The sequence below is a fragment of the Oncorhynchus kisutch genome, linkage group LG25 (genome assembly GCF_002021735.2).
Source record: "Oncorhynchus kisutch isolate 150728-3 linkage group LG25, Okis_V2, whole genome shotgun sequence".
NCBI classification, from domain to species: domain Eukaryota; kingdom Metazoa; phylum Chordata; class Actinopteri; order Salmoniformes; family Salmonidae; genus Oncorhynchus; species Oncorhynchus kisutch.
The window spans coordinates 1,776,334-1,791,531 of NC_034198.2; the positions used below are offsets into that span (position 1 = coordinate 1,776,334).

Genomic DNA, 15,198 nt, shown 5'->3' on the forward strand with positions numbered 1-15,198 from the left:
TTTTCCTAGCCACCGTGCTTCTACACCTGCATTGCTTGCTGTTTGGGGTTTTAGGCTGGGTTTCTGTACAGCACTTTGAGATATCAGCTGATGTACGAAGGGCTATATAAAAAAATTGATTTGATTTGATTTGATATTTAGGCTAGTCACATTAACAGTAATCAAACACAGAAAAAATGGTGAATGGAGATACAAATAACCAAAACATAGGCTACAGCAGGGTTCGTCAACTGGGTTTGGCCTCTGGGCACATTTTTCCTGAGCTAATAGTCGGGCCATTAATTGGCCTACACTACAAATTGAATAACACGTTTAACAAATCCGATTAATACATAATAAATTCAGTGACAATAACATAATTTCGATCTGATTACGCTCATAAAATCACCATGTCTCTATTCTAATACCATTTTCTCTATTTCTCTGTGTGGATCGGTGGGAAAAACAGGTCTATGTAAGCTACTGTAGGCTACACTACTCTGTTTACGTCAACATTCGTTCAGAACAATTATATCCATAGCAACAGAGAATGTAGCTCTCAAAAAGTATCAAAAGAAAGGTGGATAACGAAAAAGTTTCAGGGAAGAATGTACAGAGAGATGTGCGTTCATCTTATGATCTTTTCCCAATGCCAAGCCAGTGTGTCTTCTTTGCAAAGAAATGTCACTGTTTACAAAGAATTCCATCTCAGAGTCATTATAAATCCAACCATTCAACTTGGTGGCCTTCCCGCCCCAGACAGGCCAGACGCAGAAACATTGAAGCGTTAGAGGCAAGCTACACACGAGGCATTTTTGGCTGACATATTCTGTCACTTAAACGGGTTAATTCTGCAGTTACAAGGAAGAGGGAAACCAGTCGTGGACATGGTGGAAAAAGCTTTACTAGGAAGCTTGAGTTGTTCGATTTGTACTTGTCCTCTGGAAGCCTACTGAACTTCAGCACACTGAAGAAATGACAGGCAGAGGGACCAGGCCGCAGCATTGTCCCCGAGGTGATGGAAGATTTCATCAAGCAGCTGAGGCACAACTTCTCCACCAGATTAGAAGACTACAGCATGCCCAAGGATATCAATGAGTTTGTACGTGATCCTCTTACAGTCCGCCCAGGTGGAGAAGTCTCATCCCTTGCTAAGAAAACTATACCCTCGCTGGATAAGGCTGCAATTCATACTGAGCGGATTGAATTCCAGAGCGAAATCAGGGAGGCACTCAGGGGTGCTGAGTCCTTGTGTGTGTTGTGGGTGTCATGCTCAGAGGAACACAGCACAATAAAGAAGCTTGCCTTTTATGTGCTAACAATGTTTGCATCTACTTACACCTGCGAGTCCTCATTTTCCTCTATGAACGCAATTTCTGTTCTCACGACAGAAACCGGCTTTAAATGGAGGACTGCCTGCGAATCAAAAGCACACCCATCTCACGTGACATCCACAAGATGGTGTCGAGGGGAAATGCAACTTTCCCCATTGAGTAAGTCACTTAATGGCCTATATGAGTGTATTTAGTAAATACTAACATTGTGAGTGCTTATCCAGGGATATTTAGGTCTCCAGCTGACAGTATGTTCTGTTCTGTCATTAAAGGAGCAGGCTGTCCCGGATACAGACATTCAGACACCAGCTTTTTTTCTTAACATTTTTGTTTTATGTGGGGATGTTACATTTTTGTCCAGTTGCAATTGTAAGTAGGCCTAATAATAAAACATCCCACTTCTATTAGTCCATATATTGTTTTATAGTGAAAGATGCCAGTTAAGTTATTTTATATAGACCAAGGTTTGAGAATAAACAGACTCAAATTAAGCCATCTTGATGTTTGTAAAGTCAAATTAAAATGACGATTATTGTTTAAATGAATTACTGGTGTAGGTTCTCTCCATCTGTTGCTGTGCAGGACTTTTATAACAAATTAGCAATATTTTCACCACCTATTATGGTGCTATTCACCACCTATTGATTGCAATGCGGTTGCGGATTTACGTTTCAGCACCACAAAATGGCTTTATTAGTTGACTGCATTCTCTCTCCTCATGAATGAAGTTAAAATGTCACCTTTCCCTTATTTATAGGTATGGTAACTTCCTTCTTGAGACATTGCATGTGGGTGTTTTTGTATCTCGGGCCCTTGAAAAAAATCTTATCTTATAGTAGGATGCATCCATGTACAGCTGTCTTGCCAAACAAATAGGCCTATAGGACTGCTTCAAACATGGAAAAGCATGCCTCTAATAAGTTTAGCAACACCTTGTGATATGGCACAATACACTTCTGTGGATCAAATTTGACCCACATAAATGAACCAATACCAGCCTACCATAAACAAGAAAGAAATAGATACATTCTATTATGGTTATGACGAAACAAACCAATATGTAGCTATACCCAGGGGCGTCATTTGCAGTCTTGCATTGGAATTATATTGTCTTCTGCTTGTATCACGCTATACCACAATAAACATAAAAGTTCAAATGCCGTGGCCATTGAGTGCTTTTGAACAAGAAGTGACAGGTTGGCATGAAATCCCCCCTACTTTCTATCAGCACCATGGACAGCGCCCTACACACCAAAGCAAGGCCATTGAAAACCTATGCTGGCTAAGGAAGTCGTGAAAATAGGACTATATAAATACATTTAATTGATTCAATTAAATTGATTAGCGTGACTAGTTTTAACATCTGAAAACAGACACTGTGGTGTGTGTGCTAATTAGATTGATATGTTTATGAAGTCAGTTCTTTTTAGTAAGCATTTTAACTCAAACAGGAGCCCATGGAGATGATTTACGATTGCTTGCAATGTATTTGCCATCTGTTTGTACGTTTTGGAGGGTGTTGTTTTGGACAGCCCAGAGACAATGATGGACTGATTGCCAATCTACAGGTGGTTCACCTCCCTGGCCCCTCTCCCCAATGCCCAAGCCCTTCTCACCAACGCAGCATCCAGGCGCACCCTGGCAACTCCCATCAACCTCCACCCCATCTCACTGGCCCAGCTCCAGTGGCCGGAAAAGGAAGACAGCCGAGGATCCTTTGGACACTGACATTATGCAGCGGGTGGATGACTTAAAGAAATGTCAGTAGGAGGTACAGAAACAGCATCAGTGTCCAGCAAAGGCTGTCTTTGTCACGTTCTGACCTTAGTTCCTTTGTTTTGTCTTTGTTTTAGTATGGTCAGGGCTTTAGTTGGGGTGGGCAGTCTATGTAATTTGTTCTATCATTTGGGATTTCTGTGTTTGGCCTGGTATGGTTCTCAATCAGAGGCAGCTGTCAATCGTTGTCCCTGATTGAGAACCAAACTTAGGTAGCCTGGTTTCACCCTTGAGTTGTGGGTGATTATTTTCTGTTGAGTGTTTGTATTCTGCACCAGACAGAACTGTTTCAGTTTCGTTTGTTCACTTTGTTGTTTTTGTTCAGTGTTCAATTTCTTTATTAAAAATATGGACACTTACGACGCTGCGCATTGGTCCTCACCTTCTTCCACCAACAACGGCCATAACAGTCTTTGACGTCATGGTACCATGGATGGTGTCTATTCCTCCTGATCAATGTCTCCCGTTTGTCAGGGATGATGTTTTCATTGATATTTTTAGTTTTTTTACATTGTATTATTTTCCTAGTGATATTTCCTCGTGATCGTAAATAAATACTCTAAAAAGGTCTACAAATGTCTTTGTCTGGATGATTGTAGTTATAAACAAATGACTTCAGTTACTCAGTGAACTTGTACTGCTTTGTACATGAGCTATGTAGATGAGGTTAATGTCTTGAGGGTCTGTCCTTATTGTCTACAGCGGGACACTCATTCTCACCCATGTACCATAGCAGGAAGGTCTCCATTGAAAGAGCTCTAAACATAGCCATGTACAACCTTGTGTTTTGTTGATTAGGTGAATGTCTCGAGGGTCTAGCCTACAGCTGAACATCCCGTGTACTATAGGAGGAAAGTCCTCACAACACAAGGTTAGGTAAATGTCTTGAGGGTCTATACTCAATAAGATATGACAAACTAAAACAACAAGGATGAAGTGATTGTGGTCATTATTGTGATTTGTAAAGTGTGAATAAGAAAAAAGCTCAATTCAAAACAGCGAAACAAGTGTGTAGCTCACAGCATGACAAACAGTCATCAACCAGAAGAAGAGAACATACATGGAGTGTACAAAACATTAGGAACACCTTCCTAATATTGAGTTGCATCCCCTTTATCCCTTAGAACGGCCTCAATTCATCAGGCATGGACTCTACAAGGTGTTGGAAGCGTTCCACAGAGATGCTAGGCCATGTTGACATGTCACCCTCCGAATGGCACACATACACAATCCATGTCTCAATTGTCTCAAGACTTAAAAATCATTCTTTAACCTTTCTCCTCCCCTTGATCTACACTGGTTGAAGTTGATTTAATAAGTGACATCAATAAGGGATCCCAGCTTTCACCTGGATTCACCTGGTCAGTCTATGTCATGGAAATAGCAGGTTTTCCTAATGTTTTGGACACTCAGTGTGTAGTCACATGTATTTAGTGTATCTTGCCTGGATATGGTCGCATCAGGTTTACCCTCAGAGGGAATGACTCGTCTCGCACAAAGACATATGGGCTTGCCTGGATATGGTCGCATCAGGTTTACCCTCAGAGGGAATGACTCGTCTCGCACAAAGACATATGGGCTTGCCTGGATATGGTCGCATCAGGTTTACCCTCAGAGGGAATGACTCGTCTCGCACAAAGACATATGGGCTTGCCTGGATATGGTCGCATCAGGTTTACCCTCAGAGGGAATGACTCGTGACGCACAAAGACATATGGGCTTGCCTGGATATGGTCGCATCAGGTTTACCCTCAGAGGGAATGACTCGTCTCGCACAAAGACATATGGGCTTGCCTGGATATGGTCGCATCAGGTTTACCCTCAGAGGGAATGACTCGTCTCGCACAAAGACATATGGGCTTGCCTGGATATGGTCGCATCAGGTTTACCCTCAGAGGGAATGACTCGTCTCGCACAAAGACATATGGGCTTACCTGGATATGGTCGCATCAGGTTTACCCTCAGAGGGAATGACTCGTCTCGCACAAAGACATATGGGCTTGCCTGGATATGGTCGCATCAGGTTTACCCTCAGAGGGAATGACTCGTCTCGCACAAAGACATATGGGCTTGCCTGGATATGGTCGCATCAGGTTTACCCTCAGAGGGAATGACTCGTCTCGCACAAAGACATATGGGCTTGTTAACAATAATTCAATCCTAATTCAATTGAGTTGCACTTCCAATCAAGTATCACTAGGGGGAACTAAATAGCTAGTGATCAAATTGTCAGGGTCCTTGAAATAAACATGATTATAGTTCTACTGCATTAAAGCTGTTTTGATGTAGGCCTCTGTCAGAATAAGTTATGTGCACATTTCACACAACGTAGCCTATAGGCCTAGGTAAATAGTATTTTACTGAAAGCACAGCGAGATTGGATTTGACAAAGAAGCATATTTACCGTCCCTCTTTCTCTCTCCCCAACAGCTACATCTGCCAGCAAGTGCTGCAGTTCTTTAGAAGTATTTCATCTGAACAAGTGGTCACCCTTACAAAAAAGATTGCAGTTTTGAAACTGCAGTAACAAGTGCAGTAACTGCAGTCGACTGTGGTATTTTGTAAGGAGTACAGTTGAAGGGTTGGAACTGTTTGGATCTGTCATAGACACATCTTTGTATAATAATATATAATATATAATAAATATAATAATAATATAAAATATAAGATAAATATAGAAGTTACCCAGAAGGCCTGAGGAAGGCCTGAGGAAGGCCTGAGGAAGGCCTGAGGAAGGCCTGAGGAAGGCCTGAGGAAGGCCTGAGGAAGGCCTGAGGGGCCAACAAATGCTGGAATGCATACGGCCTATTTATTCGACTGATACATGGATTGTTATGCATCTTTTTTTAATCACTTTAATTTACCTAAAAACAGGAGCATCCCATGGCGAGCAAGTTAATATTATTGCATCTCGCGGATTGCGTAAAGGCTATTTGGTGAAATGCAAATCGGTCATCATGTCTGCGATATGAAGGAGACACCAAACAGTACATGACTATATCTGCACCCGGGAAGAGAGAGCGCCGGCGGTTTGTGGAAAAGAACGGCCGCTGCAACGTCCAGGATGATAACCTTGTTGGGGAGACAAGCTGATACATCTCCAACCTTTTCACCACGCTAGTCAACCTGAAGTGGCGGTGGAACCTACACGGTAGCCTGGCTGGTTATGGAATCTGTGGTGGATAATAGCCTATATTCACAGTGACATCAAACCACACGCCCACAACTCTTCCTTACACCCCGTGCGTCGCCAACGTTTACAACTTTCCGTCCGCATTCTCGTTGTAGTAGGATGGCCATTGTGGGTATTTGTACCTATGTATGATGTGCAGACTAGGCTAGTAAACATGTTGAAGCTAGAACCTCGTTGTCGTGCCTTCTTATTTTAGATGATGTCAGAAGTGGTTTTAATGATCACAAAAACGGGACGGACTTACCAAGTAAATCATACATTCAGGCTAACAGGCTGTTTCAAAGCAAGGAGGGCACAGTGTTGGAGATAAAACAGAGCAGATCATCATTGGGCTAGCTAACGAGCAAGGAGTTACTGCTAGCAACATGTTGCAAGAGGAAGAAGCTGGTGGGATTTCAGGGTTTGCGACTCCAAGTTCAACGGAGTATTGCAACTCAATGACAGAGTGATCGAACTGGAGGACCCAGGGGAGGTTTTCAAAAATAAATTCCCAAAAGTGTTTTCTGGCCTAGGAAGGCTAGAAGGTAACTACAAAAGCCGCCTGAAAGAGGATGCTGTCCCCTATGCCCTTACCACACCCCACCATGCCTATATCTTTATTGGCCAAGTAAAGGAAGAGTTGGGGAGGATGGAAGAAATTGGGGCTGTCCCACTGACTGGTGTGCAGGGATGGTAGTGGTCCCAAAAGCCAATGGGGACATAAGGATCTGTGTGGACATGACTAACTTGAGTGAGGCACTCTGCAGAGAGAGAGGCACATCTTACCATCAGTGGAGCAGTCACTGGCTCAGATGGATGGCTCACAAGTCTTCACAAAGCTGGATGCCCGCTCAGGTTTCTGGCAGATACCCCTGTCACCAGAGAGTAGGTCGCTCACAACGTTTATAACACAATTTGGCCGGTACTGTTTTAACATTTTGCCATTTAGAATAGTTTCTGATCCTGAGAATTTCCAAAGACGCATGTGGTGTCATAGTCCACGCGGATGACATGCTCGTGTGCGGACGGAACAGAGCAGAACATGATGAAAGACTCACAGCAATTCTGACCAGACGCTTGGAGAGTGGCCTGACACTCAATGAAAAATTCACCTTTGCACAGTCAGAGGTCTTGTTCTTGGGACACAAAATCAGTGCAGCTGGAATAGAGCCGGACCCGGAGAAGATCAGCGCCATCACAGACATGCCCATCCCCCAGAATGTGGCTGAAGTCAGGACCTTCTAAGGCATGGTCACGTATGCGGGAAGTTCCTCCCACAGTTTTCAGATACAACCAAACCCCTGAGACTTACTAGCCAAAGAGAATGACTGGTCACGGACTCACATGCATCAGGTGGCGTATGACAAAATCAAAGGAGACCTGGCCTCAGAGCTTGATGGCCCAGTACTGTCCCCACGCAAAGACAAAGGTATCAGCAGATGCATCAGCCTTTGGGCTAGGGGCGGTCTTCACGCAGATGCATCATCCTTTGGGGTAGGGGCGGTCCTTACACAGATGCATCATCCTTTGGGCTAGGGGCGGTCTTCACACAGATGCATCATCCTTTGGGCTAGGGGCGGTCTTCACACATATGCATTACAACATGGAGTGGGATCCAATAGCATACATCTCACAAAGCTTATCCGACAGAGCAAAAGTGGAGAAGGAGGCGTTGGCTATCACACAGGCATGTGAAAGGCTCAGCCAATATCTTATTGGCCTGTATTTTACAGCAGAGACTGACCACAAACTACTGTTGGCTCTGTTAGGGGCAAAAGCACCGGACGACTTGCCTCCCAGAGTTCTGCGCTTCCACAGATTGCTGAGGTTCACCTACAAGATGGTGTATGTGCCAGGGAAGCACTGATGACAGCAGACGCACTCTCCAGGGCCCCAATTAAACGTCCATTAAAACTTCAAAGGGATAGCCCCCTTTTTTTCAATTTTCGCCTAAAACGACATATCCAAATCTAACTGCCTGTAGCTCAGGCCCTGAAGCAAGGATATGCATATTCTTGGTACCATTTGAAATGAAACACTTTGAAGTGTGCGCAAATGTGAATTGAATGTAGGAGAATATAACACAATAGATCTGGTAGAAGAAAATACAAAGAAAAAAAACAACATTTTTGGGGCATTTTCTTTCTACCAAATTTAGCTGATTTAGCTTTCCCAGTTTTAGTAGCCATGTTATAAGTTCAAGATTTGCAAAACTACCAGTTTTCATAACTTCATAACTTTGAACATTTGTCATTTTTGTCCAAAAGGAAAAGGCATGCTGTCACACAAGGTTAGTAGCTACATTTTATGACAGCTACAGGTAAAGCCCAGCTCATTGGCTATCTAGCTAGCTTTGTTTGACCCTGATTGGTGCTTATTTGACAAAGTTAGAGTCGATCAAATGAAGACCGCCTGCATCATCGGTGTGCCATGAAGGTGTCGCTCTCTGACCAAATTTGGTGTCCTATACACCCCTAATGATATCGTGAAGTCTGGTTACATTCTAGGATCTCTGAGGAATACATACAAACGTGATTTGACTGGTTGAAACAACGTTTAGGGACATTTTTACCATATGAAAAATGATTTTATCGAACAAAGCAACATGTCATGTTATCTCTGTGACCCTTTGGATGATGACACATTTCACCTTCAGAGGTTAATTGATCAAACCTATCACAGTGAAAAGGGTGTTTTGTTGTTAGGAGCTCTCCTCAAACAATAGCATGGCATTTTTTTGCAGTAATAGCTACTGTATTGGACACTGCAGTTATTAACAAGAATTTAAGCTTTCAGACGATATAAGACACTTATATACCGACATTTGTTGTTTCTCTAAAATCTGCGATCGTGACACAAGGTGCTGCATTATTTAAAACTGTTCCGTTGACGGGACGCCGATCCCTAAGTTAACAGAGGAGGAGTAATGTCTAGAGTAGGCCTGGGCAACTCCAGTCCTCAGGGGCCTGATTGGTTTCACACTTTTGCTACAGCCCCAGCTGACACACCTGACTCCAGTAATCAACTAATCATGATCTTCAGTTTAGAATGTAATTAGTTTAAATCAGCTGTGTTTGCTAGGGATGGGGGAAAAGTGTAAGATCAATCAGGCCCCCCAAGGACTGGAATTTCCCAGGCCTGCTCTAGAGGGGGAGGTACAGGTGTCCTTAATGCAGTAAGAGACAGTCTACCTGCATCTCAAACCAAACTGCAGCAGATTGCAGAGGAGCAACAGCGAGACCCCATCTGCCAACAGTGCAAAAAGGGATGGCCCAGGCAGCAGGAACTGCCTCAGCTGCTGAAGCCCTATTGGGTGCACCAAAGTGACTTCCACTGTAATGGAGACCTTCTCATGAAAGGACTACGGAGTTATCCCAGAGACTCTACAACCAGAAATGCTAGACATGCATGAGAAGTGCATGAGGGACACATTGGGATAACCAAATTCAGACTGAGGCCTCAACAGTCAGTGTGGTGGCTTGGTCTAAGTACTCAGGTTGCCAAGCTAGTGGCCCAGTATGAGGTCTGTACAAAAAGTCAACCTTGTCATCCGGAGCCAATGAAGTCAACGGAGCAGCCAAAACGGCCATGGCAAAAGGTAGGGGCAGATATGTTCTATTGGAAAAATGACACTTATCTGCTAGTGGTAGATTACTACTCAAGATACATTGAAATAGCAAAGACACCCATAACCACATCAGCTGGTGTTATCAATGGGTTAAAGTAAAATCTTTTCCAGGCAAAGGGTTGCTGAGGTCCTGGTTACAGATAACGCTCCCCAGTTCTCTGCAAGCTCCTTTTGCCGCAGAATATGACTTCACACGTGACCAGTAGCCCCTACCATGCACAGAGTAATGGTGAGGCAGAGAGAGCTGTGAAAACAGTCAAGGGACTGCTGAAAAACAACAAGAATCCATACAGGGCTCAGGGCTCTGTTAGCTTACCTGCCGAGCTCCTGATGGGCAGGAGGCTGTGTGTTCCCATTGTCTCGCCGGCTCAGCTGAAACCCCAATGGCCTAATAGGAAGGCCTGTTAGGCCAATGCTTTCATACGGTTTCAGGATGTACTGTAGCATGTTAAAAAGAACAATACTGGTATCCAAATTGCATTTCAGTAATGCTTCAGAGGTTATGCATGTTGAGTTCTTGTTCCTTGGAGAGGGGAAGATGTAGTAGGATGGCCCATGTGAGTATCCGTACCCATGTATGATGTGCAGACTAGGCTAGTTAACATGCTGAAGCTAGAACTTCGTTGTTTCTCCTTATTTTAGATGATACTAAACTTACAGAAATCACAGAAAAGTGTTCGGAAGGACGCATTTCTTATCGGCTGCATATTTGTCAAGATGTCCCAGCCGAAGAAACGCGTGGAGATGCTCAAGTTTAGCCAGGACGCCGTTATCTCGCAACGGGACGGGAAGTTGTGCCTCATGGTCCGAGTGGGGAACCTGCGCAACAACCACATGGTGTCAGCCCAGATCAGGTGCAAACTCATCAAGGTAAATATTTGACATTTTCCAAAGGTCTCCTTCCATTGTCTCTCAACCATTTGGCATGCTATGCTAAGACTGTTGTAATTTGACTGCTGTGCTTCATAATGTGAATGAGGCATAGACAACTCAAAATCACCAATAGCAGATTTTAGGTAAATTAAATTCCTATTTAGTAAATTCAAGGGCTGAATTGGTTCGTGCCCAGTGTATACAATGGGGGCTTTTCAGGAATTTAACTTAATTTCTCCTCCTGTGTTGACTGAATTCCCTGTGAGCCACTAAATTACATTTCCTGGCAGGTTACAGTTATTGCCTCGGGCTGCAAGGTGTTTTGGAATCAAATGGAACTAATAAAATCAATATAACACACTCTCGTGGGACTAGAGGATGAAAGCAAGTCTCTCGCTCTCTGTGTTGTGATCTGTCATATTGTATCTGTCACTGATCTGCTGTTGTGACAGAATCCCTTCTTGATGACACACTTCTTGGTGTGTGTGTGTGCGTGAGAACTGTAATTTGTAAAAGGTATGATTGGGGAAGTCCCACTCCTTTCATAATTTTTTCTTTTTTCTTTTAGATGTGAAAGACTGGTAATATACGGGGAGTGAAAGTGCAGTCGCCTGGATTCGAACCAATGCCAACTCTTACATGTGTGCCAGGGTCAGCGGCTATAACTACTGGACCACACAGGCCACCAAACTGTAATTTCTGTCATTGATCTGCGGAGTTTGACGCAAAAACAGACTGTACAGGTTCATCAAATAACCCCACTGTTCTCCAGTCAGCAGTCTCACATCAACCCCCTGTAGTAACTGACTGGAGTTGAGTGGCTACTGGAGATGTCCCTCAGGGGACAGTCATTGAGAAATCAGTTGTATTTTAATGGTTAAATCAAACTCAGTGTACTCTATTGTATTGATGCCCAGCCTGGTCTCATAAACTAGTAAAAGTAAATCCATAGTAAAGGTAAATCCATAAGACAGAAGGTTAGCAAAAACTAAAGCAGGGTTGCACGTTCAACTCTCATCACAGGACTTTAGCATTTTAGCAACTTTTCAACTACTTACTACTTTTGAAGCTACTTTGCAACTTCTTAGCATGTTAGCTAACCCTTCCCCTAACACTAACCCTATTGGCTAACCTTTCACCTAACCCTAACCCTAATTAGTCAGCTAAATAATGTTAGCCACTTAGCTAGAATTCGTAACATATCATATATTTGGCAAATTCGTAACATATACTACGTTTTACGATTCATAACATATGGTATGTTTTGCAAATTTGTAACATACAGTACCAGTCCCAGAATTTTGGACACATCTACTCATTCAAGGGTTTTTCTTTATTTTTACTCTTTTCTACATTGTAGAATAATAGTAAAGACATCAGAACTATGAAATAACACACATGGAATCTTGTAGTAACCAAAAAACGTGTTAAACAAATCAAAAATATATTTTAGGTCCTTCAAAGTAGCCACCCTTTGCCTTGATGACAACTTAGCACACTCTTGGCACTCTCAACCAGCTTCACCTGGAATGCTTTTCAGTCTTGAAAGAGTTCCCACATATGCTGAGCATTTGTTGGCTGCATTTCCTTCACTGCATTTCGTTAAGGTCGGGTGATTGTGGAAGCCAGGTCATCTGAAGCAGCACTCCATCACTCTCCTTCTTGGTAAAATAGCCCTTACACAGCCTGTCGGTGTGTTGGGTCATTGTCCTGTTGAAAAACAAGTGATAGTCCAACTAAGCACAAACCAGATGGGGTGGCATATTGCTGCAGAATGCTGTGGTAGCCATGCTAGTTAAGTTGGCCTTGAATTCTAAATAAATCACTGACAGTGTCACCAGCTAAGCCCCCCGCACACACAATCACACCTCCTCCTCCATGCTTTATGGTGGGATCTACACATGAGGAGATAATCTGTTCACCTACTCTGCATCTCACAAAGACATGGCGGTTGGAACCAAAAATCTCAAATTTGGACTCATCAGACCAAAGGACAGATTTCCACCGGTCTAATGTCCATTGCTCGTGTTTCTTGGCCCAAGCAAGTCTCTTCTTATTATTATTGTTGTCCTTTAGTAGTGGTTTCTTTGCAGCAATTTTACCATGAAGGCTTGAGTCAGGCAGAGCTCTTCTGGCAATTATATGGATTGTCTTTTACCAAATAGGGCTACCTTCTGCATACCACCCCTACCTTGTCACAACACAACTGATTGGCTCAAACGCATTAAGGAGGAAATTAATTCCACAAATTAATTTCACAAGGCACAGCTGTTTATTGAAATGTATTCCAGGTGACTACCTCATGAAGCTGGTTGAGAGAATGCCAAGAGTGTACAAAGCTGTCGTCAAGGCTAAGGTTAGCTACTTTAAAGAATCTCAAATACAAATATATCTTGATTTGTTTAACACTTTTTTGGTTACTACATGAATCCATGTGTTATTTCATAGTTTGTCTTCACTATTATTCTACCCTGGAATGAGTAGGTGTCCAAACTTTTGACTGGTACTGTATAATACAAATGATAATTCGTAACATATCAAATAAAACGGGTGTGGACATGCACAAATTAATACATACCATACAAAACGTAGCATATCATACTAAATGGAGTGTCTTGGATTTGCATACACAATAATATGAAATGCTCTGAGACCAGGTTGTGATTTTTACTGAACCATAACTGCCAGTAAAATACGTTAAACCAATGGATCAACAAGTCTAGTAGCCTACTTATACATGTGAGGTGTTTCAGGAGACTAGGCATATGTCACTAATTCACAGGAGAGGCACACGTAAACATGTCTTTTTTTGTTGTCAGAAATGCCTTCTGGAACATGTCAAATTTAATCTACCTTACTAACAAACTCTTATTCCGTCCGTAAATACAAATATAATTGTTAAATTACAAGCCTAGTTGGTTAAGCCACAGAAAAAAAACTGGAAACTTCCTGCTAGCCATGATTGGCTGACATAATGGATGTTCTGGACCTGCCGGGAGAGAAGTTTGGATTGGTCTGCCATGTAGCATGCTTCTGTAAATAACGTGAGCTGTTCACTATGTGTTGATAAACCTTTCTACTGCGCCGTTTTTGAAATATATAACTTTAGGTCATAGAGGAATCCGTAGCCGCAGTGAGATCCTGATTCGAGTCCAGGCTCTGTCGCAGCCGGCCATGACCGGGATACCCATGGGGCGGTGCACAATTGGCCCAGCGTCGTCTGGGTTAGGGGACAGTTTGGCCGGCAGGGATGTTCTTGTCCCATTGCGCACTAGTGACTTCTGTGGCCGGCCGGACGCAAAGCACGCCGACACGGTCGCCAGGCGTACGGTGTTTCCTACGACACATTGGTGTGGCTGGCTTCCGGGTTAAGCGGGCATTGTGTCAAGAAGCAGTGCGGCTTGGCTGGGTTGTGTTTCGGAGGACGCACGGCTCTTAACCTTCGCCTCTCCCGAGTCCGTACGGGAGTTGCAGTCATGGGACAAGACTGTAACTACCAATTAATTGGATACCACAAAATTGGGGAGAAAAGGGGATACAAATTAAAGGCACAGTCAACTTAGTGTATGCAGTCCACTTGTGACGCAGTGAATTATAAGTGAAATAATCTGTAAACAATTGTTGGAAAAACTACTTGTGTCATGCACATAGTAGATGTCCTAACCGACTTGCCAAAACTATAGTTTGTTATCAAGAAATTTGTGGAGTGGTTGAAAAACAAATTTGAATGACTCCAACCTAAGTGTATGTAAACTTCCGACTTCAACTGTAAATACATACATAATTCATCCTACAGTGGAAACGACAACACGACATATACAGAAAGTACGGCACTTACTTTGATAGGAACGCACACATGTCCAAAGTTATTATTTGTGAGGAAAACACAAATGGAGGCTATGCGAGCATCAGCCAGAAAATGTGCAAGACCGGCATGTCTGCATACTTGATCTGCAGAAGAAATGGGGAAGTTTGTCCATCTCTGTAAAGCCTCAAACATAAATGATCCACAACACTGAAATGGGCTACTTCTATGTGAATTAATGAGGCGGAACACACCTGAATTCAATCTGTTGTTAGAATATACAACTTGTAAGAAAATAATTTGAAGTTGACAAGTTGAAACATAAGAAACATATAGATAATTAGCAGGCCTCTTGTGTTAACTGTCCTGTTGCGTAACAATCACATTTTGGAACAAGATAATGCAAAGCAGTTCGACACATACAACAACAGAGTTACACATGGAATAAATTAAGTAAGATAAGGGAGTTAAGGCAATAGATAGGCCATGGTGGCGAAGTAATTACAATATATCAATTAAACACTGGAGTGATAGATGTGCAAAAGATGAATGTGCAAATAGAGATACTGGGGTGCAAAGGAACAAGATAAATACATAAATGCAGTATGGGGATGAGGTAGGTAGATAGATG

General features: G+C 42.9%; 1 protein-coding gene across 1 annotated transcript; it reads left to right on the top strand.

Moving 5' to 3' along the window:
• Positions 1–9,356: 9,356 nt before the first annotated feature.
• Positions 9,357–12,105, top strand: LOC116357488 (G protein-activated inward rectifier potassium channel 1-like). The gene is made up of 3 exons (XM_031805186.1): positions 9,357–9,859; positions 10,532–10,759; positions 11,331–12,105. Exons 1-3 carry the CDS (start codon positions 9,821–9,823, stop codon positions 11,334–11,336), a joined length of 273 nt encoding a protein of 90 aa, XP_031661046.1. The 5' UTR covers positions 9,357–9,820; the 3' UTR covers positions 11,337–12,105.
• Positions 12,106–15,198: the final 3,093 nt, after the last annotated feature.